Source organism: Petaurus breviceps, unplaced genomic scaffold (assembly GCF_028583685.1).
Source record: "Petaurus breviceps papuanus isolate PSGF00001 unplaced genomic scaffold, PetGlider_PUasm1.0 156, whole genome shotgun sequence".
NCBI classification, from domain to species: domain Eukaryota; kingdom Metazoa; phylum Chordata; class Mammalia; order Diprotodontia; family Petauridae; genus Petaurus; species Petaurus breviceps.
In genome coordinates, this window is record NW_027185720.1 from 2,415,551 (window position 1) to 2,428,696 (window position 13,146).

General features: G+C 36.3%; 1 protein-coding gene across 1 annotated transcript in view; it reads left to right on the forward strand.

The window, feature by feature from the left end:
• The window catches only part of TRHDE (thyrotropin releasing hormone degrading enzyme), a 504,503-nt gene that overhangs the window by 114,056 nt on the left and 377,301 nt on the right, over positions 1-13,146 (forward strand). Inside the window, exon 3 of the mRNA XM_069081944.1 lies at positions 1,569-1,695. Coding sequence (XP_068938045.1) covers positions 1,569-1,695 — 127 coding nt within the window. The remainder of the gene's footprint in view (positions 1-1,568; positions 1,696-13,146) is intronic.

A 13,146-nucleotide genomic window follows, 5' to 3' on the forward strand; every position in this document is an offset into this window, starting at 1 on the left:
AATGGGCTCTTGTGAGCTGAGTACAAGATACAGCTCCAGTAGAGTCCTGGATTTTGCCTTATCTAGTATTCCACCTGGTTTCCTCTCTCCTCCTCCCCAATATTTGGAACCGAAGTCTGGGTTATTTTCTATTAGAAATGAAATATGATTCCAATCATTGTAGTGACTGTAACAGACCTGAGACCAAGGGGTAGAACATCTTGTTGGGGGGGGGGAATATTTGTTTTCCCCTGACTTGCTGATTAGGCAGCTGGTCATTAATGGGCTATTTTTAGCCCTTATTCACAGTCACAGAATGGGGATAGGTGAAATCTCTTTTGGAGAATCTGATATAGCCCTTATCAAGAAGGGTTGGTAGCTCCTTAGATCTGACTATTTATTTTCACTTAGTGTGTATACATTTTTGACTTGAGTTCATCCTTGCAGGTGGGAATTTAAAGAACTGCACCTGTGTGTTTGCTAAGTGTTTGTATTTAGGAAAAGCATCTTTAGGAAAAAAAAACTTCCATTGATTTATTTTCTCTAGATTATAAACTTGCATCTGGGGAAACTTGTACCTGGCCCAAGTGATCAGGTCTTCCCATTCTGAAACTTTAGAACTACTGACCAAAGCTTGCTGAGTGGTGATAGGAAGATTAGGGAGTAGGTCAATGAAAAATAATTTTAACTCAAGGAGGGTGTGTGTGTTTGTGTGTGTGTGTGTGTGTGTGTGTGTTGCAAAAACCAACCATGCTGTTTAAAGTTTTTTTTTAATAAAAGAAGTAATTTGATTTGAATCCTTTTTTCCTCCTCTCAATTGTTAACAGTTATTGTACAGTTCTATGTGACTTTCCTTAGGCCCTTTCTGGTGAGTACTAGGTAATATATAGCACTTGATTTAAGATGAGTATTAAATAGCTAGGTTGTGTTAGAAATATGGATTACTTCATCTTATTTGTCCCTTTTGGTTTCTTAGGCCTGAAGCCTTTATGGATTGACTTCAGGAATGTTAATTGCTTACATCTATGAAAGAATTTACAAATGGTTGCTTCTCAACCTTAGCTTACCCATGGAGGATAATGACAGTTGGTGCTGAAGAAAAGTGGGAAACGTGAATTATATTTTTTATTCAATGTAGTAATGCTCCTGAAGCTCGATAAAATGTTTCTTTAACAAACCATGAACTCACTTTCCTCCTGGGCCACAGTATCCTGCCGACATTCAAAGTAGGCAAAGAGACCCATTATCCTAAGCCACTGTACCATCATATCTCTGGGAAACACATGTGAGTGATTGCTTTTCAATATTGATTTTGATGCCAGGTGTATAAATCTTCCATTTGACAAGCAAGAAAAAAACCAGGGAATCATGCTTTTCTCAACTTTGTTACCTTAATTGTTTAAGTTCTGTCTTTTCAACCACAGCATGCTTTGATAAATGAACAGGAATCCTCTTCTGGCTTTTAGAACATAAAAAAGTGATTTGTGTTGGCTCATCTTTGCAATAAAGGCAGAAGGCTGATACCCGGAGGCTGATGTAACCTTTTCTTTTTCTCTTTTTTTTTCTTTTTCCTTCTTGTTTCTAATCAGGTGCGATTATATGCAAGACCTGATGCAGTCAGAAGAGGATCTGGGGATTATGCTCTCCATATAACAAAGAGATTGATAGAATTTTATGAAGACTACTTCAAAGTGCCCTATTCTCTACCAAAACTAGGTAAGACTTTCCTCAGTTTTTTAGTATAGCAAGAAGTACTTAAAAGTTGAGTCTTTATTTTCTTGCTTGTTTTTTAATTTTCTTTTTTTCATTATGAAGTTCACAAACACAATCATCTCCATGTAAAAAGAAGTATGGAAAATGAGAATTTCATATGTAACCATAAATCAGCTGCTTGTGCAACTTAAAAATATGTATATGTATATATATGTGTGTGTGTGTATAACATACACCCCATTTCTTATGGCACAATATGTTTCATTATATTGATATGCCCTAATTTGCTCTGCCTATCCTTAATTAATGGATATGCAACCCCCAACTCAGGTTCCAGAATTTTGCTGCTGCAAAAATGCTGCTATCATTGTTTTTTCTACATCTAGATATTTTCCCTGTTTTAAAAATCTCTTTGGGGATATAAACTTAGTGGGATATTTTTATCCCACTTATTGGGTCACAGTTCATTGGCATTTTGAGTACAGTTCTAAATTACTTTGCAGAATGATTCTATCAATTCATGGTCCTATCAATTGTGGATTATTGTTCTCATCTTCTCCCATCCCCTCCAACAATTTCCTTTGGAAATTTAGTTGGTATAAGGTAGAAGGGAATTCAGAATTATTTTTATTTGAACTCATATTAATGATTTGAAACATTTATAAGTGATTATTGACAGCTTGAATTTCTTCCTTTGAGAACTGCCTGTTCAAATCCCTTGATTAAGTTATCTGTTGGGAAATGACTCGTGTTTTTATATATTTGAGTCAGTTTCTTATGTGACTTGGGCATCAGAAATTTGGCAGAAAAATTTGCTGCAAATATTTTTCTGACTTAATTTTTCCTGATGTGACTTGTGTTGATATTTGTCTGCATAAAACCTTTGCAAATTTTTTATGCTCATATTTGTCCATTTTTATTTCCTTTGATCCTACTTATCCCTTATTTTGTGAAGAATTCTTCCTCTACCCATAGTAATGAAAGGTTTCTCCTTCCCCCCTCTTCTAATTTATCTGTGATATGATCATTTATCATAACTATAGGTCATGAATCCATTTGGGGATTATTTTGTGGTATACAGTGATTTGTTGGTCTGAACCTGTTGCATTCAACAGCTTCTCAATTTTCCTTGCAATTTTTCTTGAATAGCCAATTATGTTCTAGTATATTAGATTATAGAGTTATCAAGTACAGTACTGTACTGCTGTGTTCATTTATTTCTGCATCTTATATGCTGAATCTGTTGTACTGATCAACATGTCAAAAAGGAAAGACAAGATCAAAAGGGGAAAAATAAGGGAAAATCAATGTAACTGATCAAAACATAAAAAAGAAATCTGAAAATATATGTGATCTACTACACTTGTAGACACTATAGCTCTGTAAAGATGTGGGGTGGAGAAGTCTTATCATATCTTTTCTTTGGAACCATGTTTATTCTTTGGAATTTTCCAAACATTGATTTTTTTTGATGTTTCTTTCCATTTACATTGTATTTCCACTGAATTTTATTATTATTCTTTTTCTTATTCTGTAAAATAAATCTTTCTTAGACTGGTTGATTTGGTATTGAAGGTATAAACTAATTAGGAAGTTTTGTCATTATTATTATGTTGCCAAGACACAACTATTGGCAATCTCTCTCTTCAGTTATCCAAGTTCATCATTCTTTTGTTTTGTACTTGTTTTTAATACAATTAATGTGTATGTCATGGTATATAGTCTATATATTCTATAGTTTCATTATTTTTGTAAAGGAAAACTTAATCAAATTACAAGAATAGACAACAGGGACCCTCAGTGTAAGTCTTTCAGGACTAGACAAGTTAATTAAAAAGACAAATAAGAAAGAAATTATATCTTTTTCTGTTTTTCTGTTTCTTTGGGCTGGATATTGTTGGTAATATGTAAAACATCAGATAATTTGTGGATTTATTTTATGATTCTATTTTACAGAAGCTTTTAATAATTTAAATTCATTTTAGTTTTTTTGTTTCCTTGTTTTTTGTTTGTCTGCTTTCATAATTTTTATTGCATGCCCAATTAATTGATCTGTTCTTTCTCCCTTTTGAAAATGTTTAGATATAAATTATCTATTAAATACTCCAAAATGGTGGTATGTTGAATTTTTATAATTTTCTTTGGTTAAGTTATCTATTGTCTTTATGATTTGTTCTTTGACCCACCAATTTGTTAAGATCAATTTATTTAGTCTTGGGGGTGGTTAGGTGGCACAGTGAATAGAGCACCAGCCCTGGAGTCAGAAGGACCTGAGTTCAAATCTGACCTTAGACACTTAATACAAAAACTAGCTTTGTGACCTTGGGCAAGTCACTTAACCCCAACTGCCCTACCTTCTGCTCTCCAAAAAGCAAAAAAAAATATCGAGTGTCACATTAAGCTTGAATCTTTTTCCAGGGTTTTTAAATTGAGTATGATTTTTAAAAAATCACATATTGATAAATAAAAGATATGTTTAACATTTTTGCTTGTGTGTGTGTGTGTGTATGTGTGTGTTTGCCCAATACAAGTGATTGATTTTCATTAAGGTGCTACATACACCTAAGATACATACATGTTCCTTTGAATTCCCATTTACTAGTTGTCAGAGATGTAATATGTTTAATTATCATAAAATTTTATTAAAGTCCTTAATTTCTTTCTTGTTTGTCTTTTTAATTAGCTTGTCTAGTCCTGAAAGACTTACACTGAGGGTCCCTGTTGTCTATTCTTGTAATTTGATTAACTTTTCCTTTACAAATTAAATGCTCCGATTTATACTGTATATATGTTGTCAGGCATTGTTGTTTGTTTTTTATTTCTTTCATGAGAATACGAATTCCTTGAGGGCATGGACCATGATTTTTGTCTTTCTTTTTATGTGCAATGCTTAGAACAGTACCTAACATATAGAAAAGACTTAATGCATACTTCTTGTTCTTGATTATGATGATACTCTGCTATTTTGTTCATAAAGGTAAACTATTTATATTATGTGTAAGTTCTTTAAGCATGACATATGTTAACCTGTTAAACTATTTAAACCCCAACTATCTACCTTATTGCCTTGTCTAAGATAATGATTGCCACTTCTGTTCTTTACTCTTTGGTTTTCATGAAGTATAGCAAATTTTGCAACAATTTATCTCTATGTCCAAGGGCCTTTCTTCTTCTTCTTTTGTCTTTTTGGAAGGGGGAAGGCAGGGCAATTGGGGTTAAGTGACTTGCCCAAGGTCACACAACTAGTAAGTGTTAAGTGTCTGAGTCCAGATTTGAACTCAGGTTCTCCTGACTGCAGCACTGGTACTCTATTCACTGTGCCACCTAGCTGCCCCTGATGGGCCTTTTTTCTAAGTGACATATTTTTCACATTATTTTATTTAATCAGTCTTTGCTTTTATGAGTGAATCAATCCCATTCACATTCATGATGATTATTAATTGTATGTCTTCCTTCACCATTTCCTGTTAAACTTTTTCCTATTTTTGTCCTCTTACCATACACACACACACACACACACGTGTATATCCATATATATGTATCGGTTGAAATTGTTTGCGCCCACTCATTTATATATCTCTTCTTCACGTAGCCCAGACCTCAATCACTAGCTCTCCCTTCCTCTCTCAGTTCCCTCCATTTTTCTTTCTCCCTCCTTATGATCTGTTCTCCAAAGTTGAAGTTTGTTTTACATCTTATCTAATCCCTCCCTCACTCTTCCTTCCTCCTAAACCCTCCTTTCTACTTGTCTTCTATTTTACTGTTCAGTTCAGTGCATTGTCACACTAAATTCGGTTACATAAATATGCATGAACATGGTGGCGGTAGAGTATGTTCTACCCTTTTTTTCTGGTTGAGGTAAGAGTAAAGTGAAGAATCCACTGTTTCCTTCTACCCTACATGTTGTATGCTCTTCTTCTCTCACCCCTAGTTATGAGAAGTAGTCATTTTCTCCCTTTGTTTCCCATTTTTCCACACCATATTCCTTGTTCCCTATCTTTTTTTCCTCCCTTAAGTCTATTAAAACAGAATAAGCCCATAGGAGGTCTAATGACCTCCTGCATATTCCTGCTTATATTCATTTCAGTCCTGTTTACCTGACCTCATACTGACTTCCCTGGTAAGATATGTCTCATTTTCTATAGGCTTCTGGTTTTCTTTTGCCACAGCTGGGCTTGAAGGAAGTAGCATATATTTGTATCTTTTTAAATTTCTCTATCATTATTGAATGGGGAATACTTAAAAAAATTTACTGCAGTTTATGTGGGAGAGCAGAGCTCCTCTAGGATCTCTCATGAGACCATCTTAATGAGGACTTCTGGATCCTGTTTTGCAGAATAGATTAAGAATACATACATACATGTATATATACACACACACACATATATATTTGTTTATATATACATATATACTCATAAACCCACATATATATTATAGTATATATGTATATGTATGTGTTTATTGTCATTGTTGTTCAGTCACTTTATTTGTGTCTGACTCTTCATGACCCTATTTAGGGTTTTCCTGGCAAAGATACTGGAGTGGTTTGCCATTTCTTTCTCCAGATCATTTTACAGATGAGAAAACTGTGGCAAATAGGGTTAAGTGACTTTTTCAGGGTCACACAGATAGCAAGTATCTGAGGACAAATTTAAACTCAGAAAGATGAGTCTTCCTGCCTCCAGCTCTGGCACCTTATCCACTGTGCTACCTAGCTGCCCATATAAATATGTACAAACACATCTACACAAATGTATGTGTGCATATATATATATACATACATGTATATATATATGTACTGTATCTATGATTTCATTGGCATGGGGACTCCAAATGAAGAGCTCTCTCTCCCACTGTGACTCTGGGGCTCTTCTGGAATTTGTTGCCTTAGGATTGCCTGGGGGCTGCTGCATTAGACAAATTGCCCAGGTTCCCACAGGTTGTATGTTTCAGAGGCAGACCTCGAATACAGAGCTTCCTCACTCCCCAGGCAGGTTATGTGCTATACCTCATTGCGGCTCCATCTTTTTAGTGAGTCAGTGTCAAAAAAGACAAACAAAGAAGACAGTGCCATGCAGTGAAAAGATGGCTGGATTGGGCATTCCAGGATTTGGGTACAAATCCCGGATTTTCTACTCACTACGTGTGTGATCCTGGGCTTTAGTTTCCCCATCTATAAGATGAGGGGATTGTCCTAGAACACCTTTTCCAGCGAAATCGGTAATTCTTTAATCAGGAGCTATTTTCAGACACCCAGAGCAGAAAATTTCATTTTGTCCAAAGTGATGAAGGGAATGATCTTGATTTGTGAGAGCCTTGTCTTCAAAGGTACTCCATAGAAATGAGAAAGGCTTCCATCTATGTGGGTGTGGGATCCCCAAAGAGAAAAGTTTCCTTGATTAGTTTCTGCTTTCCTGCTGCTCAGCATGTTAGCCCCTCAATTTCCTTAACAATCCCAGGGGCTGTTTTTGTTCAGTCATGTATATTTTGATTGCTCAGCTACATATACAAAAGAGATCAGACTTTCTTAAAATGAGAGAAAATGGAAACTTTGCAATATTTAAAGAGATTATATCTGCTACCTTGAATCTTTGAGTTCCTTCATGGGACTTAATAAACCTAGTTATCCTAATGTTAACTGACTGTGCTTCTGATTTTGACTGCAGTTATTTCTTTCTACCTCCAATACATCCTGAAGGTAATTTTCTCTTCTTCCCACTCCTATTCCACATTGAACTCTGGCAGCAATAGCTTTCCCTGGCTCCCTTTCCCTATTACTCTTCTAATTCCCCAAAGCATGTTTGATCAAGGACCAGAAGAAGAAAGAAAGCATATTGCTCCCCAGTAAGAATAAAGTACTGACTTGATCAGAGGTTTTAGGGTTTTGAAACCCAGGTTTTTCTCCCTGGAGTATTGGATCTATTTCATTAAAGTACAGCCTGCTGGGTAGCTTTAATAGTCTTACAATGAATAGTTCACAAACTAGATAAAATAACTGATACTGTTATGACTGTGTGATACATGCACTTTTTAAATTAAATTGACAGATCAGGATTCTTGGGTCTTTTGGAACGATGTCATTGACATTGATTGATAAAAGCTTAGCTCAAGTCAGGCATTTTTGTTTCTGATTGTTAAAATAATTCTGGTAGCTCAAATACACATTACTATTAAAGTTTGTGTCATTGGTATCACCCTGCCCTGCAAACACCTGGGGCAGGAATACCTGACCTCAATTCTTTGCATGTGAAGTGAGACTGTTCTTTACCCCAGGTAAAACTGGCTGGGAATTTCCCAGCATGACCCACTAATCCATGACTCTTGAGTGCTTCTATTGCAAATTCACTGCTCACTAATACCAAATGAGTAAAAAACAAGAAAATGTAAATCTTTTCTCTGTCCTCTTTAGACCAGTTATTAGTATTGAAACCTAGTTCCCAACTGAAACCCCAGTTCAGGGGGTTCCATGAACTGCCCATTTATTTGTAGCCATAAAGCATTTCTCTGTTTCACTCACTATTGAACCATACAGCCTTTTATCTTAAAAGCATTCTTCTCTGTTACTATTACTTATTAAATTGCACTTTGCTGTAGCATCTTTCATTACTGTATGCATCTAAGGAATCTAATGAATTTCTTTTGCTGTCCTACTTATTACATATGTCTTGAGATATTTATGTCTATGTACTAATGTGTTATAGATGTATGATCTTTAAACACCTCCTGCACCATAATCCCTAAAAGAAATAATTTTATATTGCATGATGTAAAGGTTTGGTCTTACTTTCTAATATTCACCATGAAGTATGTTTCCATAAAATAATTGCTACAGATGCCAACCCAGTCTAATCTTAAGTACGTGCAGATTTTCATTAAGTTGTTAAATCAGCTTGGCTTGCTAGTGTATGCTGTGTGAATCTTTTAAAACATCTCTGAATTAGAGAAGTAATTTTTATTGGTATATGGCATATAGAATGTTTCTATTTCATTCAGCAACTAGCATAATGCCTCGAATAAAGTAAGCTTTTGATAAATGTTTGGATGGAGGAATATTCATGCCAGGAAGATGATTCCATTCATTCATTCATAATATTATAGAATCAGAAAACTGAACAGCTGGAAGAGATTTTTGAGTCCATTTAGCCCAATTTAGCCCAAGTCATGAATCTGAGCTGTAATGTTTATGACAAGTAGTCATTCAGACTTTGCTTGAAGAACTTTTGTGGCAGGGAATTCATTGTACCTTGAGAGAGTACGTTCCATTTTTTGACAATGTTAATTGTTTTCAGTAGGTGGGGCAGCTAGGTGGTGCAGTGGATAGAACACCAGGCATGAAGTCAGAAAGACTGATCTTTGTGAGTTCAAATCTGGCCTCCAACACTTCCTTACTGTGCGATGCTGGGCAAGTCACTTAATTCTATTTGCCTCAATTTTCTCATCTACAAAATTAGGTGGAGGAGGAAATGGCAAACTATTCCAGTATCTTTGCCAAGAAAACCTCAAGAGGGGTCGCAATGTACGTGACTGAAAAGACTCAATGACAATGAAAATTTTGATTTTTAAAATTTATTTTAAATTTAAATAATTTTATTTAATTTTATAATAATTAATTTAATAATTATTAAATAATTTTAAATTTAAATAAATAAATTTAAATTTTATTTCATTAAACACTTCCCAATTATATGTAAAAATTTTAAACAATTATTTCTTAAAATTTTGAAGTCCAAATTTTCCCCTTTCCTTTCACTTCTCACCCCTCCTTGAGAAAGTAAACAACTTGATGTCAACTATATACGTGAGGTGATGCAAAACATTTCAATATTAGCCATGTTGCAAAAGAAAATACAAACAAAATAAAACAAAAACTAAGAAAGTTTAAAAAAAGTATGCTTCATTTTGTATCCATAGTTTATCAGTTTTCTCTCTGGAGGTATCTAGCAGTTTTCATCATGGGTTCTTTGGAATTGTCTTAGATCCTTGTCTTGATCAGAGTAGTTGAGTCTTTTACAGTTGATCAACTTTACATTATTGTTGTTACTGTGTATAGTGTTCTCCTGGTTCTGCTTACTTCACTTTGTATGAGTTCATATAAGTCTTCTCAGGTTTTTCTGAATCTACCTTTCTTGTCATTTCTTATAACACAATAGCATTCCATCATAATCATATGCTATAACTTGTTTAGGCATTCCTCAACTAATGGGCATCCTCTCAACTTCCAATTATTCGCCACTACAGAAGGAGCTGCTATAAATATTTTTGTAGAAATAGGTCTTTTTCCCTTTCCTTTGATCTCTTTTGCAACATAGACCTAGTGATGGTAATACTGGATAAATGGGTATGTAGTTTTATAGCCCTTTAGGCATAATTCCAAACTATTCTACAGAAGGATTGGACTCCACCAAAGGTACATTAGTGTCCCAATTTTTCCACATCCCCTCCAGCACTTGTCATTTTTCTTTTCTGTTGTGTTAACCAGTCTGATGTGAGGTGATATCTCAGAGTTATTTTGCATCATGACATGAGAAGGATGCATTTAATATTTCTGCCTTACTGCATAGAATTGTGAGGTTTTTATGCCCTAGAACATGGTCAATTTTTGAGTATGTGCTATGAACCGCCGAGAAGAAAGTATATTCCTTTTTATTCCCATTCAGTTTTCTCCAGAGATCTATCATACCTATCCTCTCTAAAATCCTGTTCACCTCCTTAACTTCTTTCTTGTTTATTTTGAGGTTGGATTTATCAAGTTCAGAGAAGGGGAGATTAAGGTCTCCCACTAGTATAGTTTTGCTATTTATTTCTTCCTCTAATTCCTTTACCTTCTCCTCTAGGAATTTGGATGCTACACCACTTGGTGCATATATGTTAAGTAATGATATTGTTTCATTCTCGATGGTGCCTTTTAACAGGATATAGTTTCCTTCCTTATCTCTTTTAATTAGGTCAATTTTTGCTTTTGCTTTATCTAAGATAAGGATTGTTACCCCTGCTTTTTTTACTTTAGCTGAGGCATGATATATTTTATTCCAACCTTTTACCTTTACCTTGTGTGTATCCCTCTGTTTCAGATGTGTTTCTTGTAAACAGCATATTGTAGGATTATGATTTCTAATTCATTCTGCTATCTGACTCCGTTTTATGGGAGAGTTCATTCCATTCATATTTACAGTTATGATTGTTATCTGTTTCTTTCCCTCCATCCTATTCCTGCCCCTGTTAATGTTCATTTTTTCCCTCCCTTCTCCCTTCCCCCCTTAATAGTTTTCCTTTTGACCACCGCTTCCCTCAGTGTCCTTTTCAGCCCCCCTCCCTTTTCCTCCCCTTTCCCCTTACTACTTCCCTCCCTACAAACCACTCCCACCCCCCTTTCATAACCCTTTCCCCCTCCTACTGCCTGTAGGATATTTTTATACTTAATGAAGTATGCTATTTCTTCTTTGCATAGTGACAGGAACAAATCTCATGCGAAGCTCCTCTCCCTCCCCTCTTTCCCTCTAAAATGATACTTTTTGCATTTCTTCTCCATAGAGTCCTATGCTTAACTGGTTGTTATTCCCTCCTTGTACCAGAACCAATGAGGGAAAAGCTCATATGCTTCCCAACTCCCTCCCTTTTTTTCCTCTGCTATACAGTTTTTATGCCTCTATGTGTGGCATAATTTACCCTTTCCCACTTCAACCATTCCCTTTCTTCCTTTGCAGTCCCTTTGTAGCCCTTAATAAGATTTTTTAAAAATCGTCATTTTGTGCATTTTATAGTCATACCCTCTACTTGCCTATAACCAGTTTGCTCTTATCAAATAGCAGTGTGTGTGTGTGTGTGTGTGTGTGTGTGTGTTCTCCTTGTTTACCTTTCTAAGTCACTATTGCATCTCGTAATTGGAGGTTGAATTTTCCATTGAGTTCTGGCTTTTTTATCAAGAAGGTCTGGAACTCTGTTATATTGTTGAATGACCATTTCTTTGCCTGGAAGAATATGCTCAGTCTCACTGGGTATGTGATCCTTGGTTGTAACCCGAGCTCTTTTGCCTTCTGGAAAATTGTATTCCACTGCCTCCGATCTTTCAGTGTAGAGGCTGCCAAAGTCTGTGCGATCCTCACTGTGGACCCTCGATATTTGAATTGTTTCTTTCTGGCCGCTTGAAGTATTTTCTCTTTTATCTGGTAGTTCTGGAGTTTGGCCACAACGTTTCGAGGACTTTTCAGTTTGAGATCTCTTTCAGCAGGTGTCCGGTGGATTCTCTTGATTTCTATTTTACCCTCAGGTTCTAGTATCTCAGGGCAGTTTTCCTTAACGAGCTCTTGGAGAATGTTTTCCAGGCTCATTTTTCCTCATAATTTTCTGGTAGGCCTATGATTCTCAGATTATCTGTCCTGGATCTGTTTTCCAGGTCAGTTATTTTTTCTTTGAGGTATTTTACCTCTTTTTCTAATTTTTCATTCTTGTTGTTTTGCTTGACTAATTCTTGGTTCCTCATAGAGTTATTTGTTTCCATTTGGTTAATTCTAGTTTTTAGCAAATCATTTTCCTTGGTTAATTTTTGAAGCTCCTTTTCCATATCATACACTTTTCTTTTTAGAGAGATGTTTTCCTCATTATAATGTTTTTCTAATTCTGCTATTTTCGTTTTGAGAAAATTATTCCTTTTTTCTTCTATCTCTCTCATTCGGTTTTCAAAGTTCCTTTTGATCTCATCTAGGAGAGCCTTCTGTGCTTGGGACCCATTCCCTGTTGAAGTTTCAGCTTTGGGTGTGGAGTCCATATTGTCTCCTTCTGAGGTTGGTTCCTCCTTCTGAGGACAGTAGGACTCCAGAGTCTTTGTCTTTGTTTTTGTAGTCTGCTTTCTACCCATTTTGAGGCAGGGTCCTAGCCACGCCCTTCCTCTAGGATCCCAACACTTTGCTGTAGAGGGTTTTGCCCTGGGGCAAGAGTTACTATGTTTTCAGGGTCAGATGGGGGGGTTTGGAGCAAGTGAGGTTCACTCTGTCATCCTGGTCTTTGGAGGTCCTGAAAGGGGCTTTTAAAAAAAAATTATGGGCTATGAAGTGGTAGCCCCAGGAGTGTTTGCTGTCTGGGACAGGGGCCCCTGTGTTTGCTTCTTACCTTGCTCTTTCCAGTCCCAGCCCTTTGGTGATAGGCCTGGTAGTGGACCTTGTGGTTGGTGGGAAGACTTGCCCTCCGAGTTGATCAGGCCCCTCCTGGGCCTGCCTCTGCCGGCCGTGCCTTCCAGGCCTGCCCCTGCGTCTGCCTGGCTGCCCTGTGCCTCTCTCAAGAGTTATTTTAATTTGCCTTTCTCTCATTAGTAGTGGTTTAGAGCATTTTGTCATGTGACTATTGCTAACTTTGATTTTTATGTCCTGAAAACTGCCTGTTCATATCCTTTGACCCATTTATCATCTGGGGATCTCTCTCTCTCTCTCTCTCTCTCTCTCTCTCTCTCTCTCTCTCTCT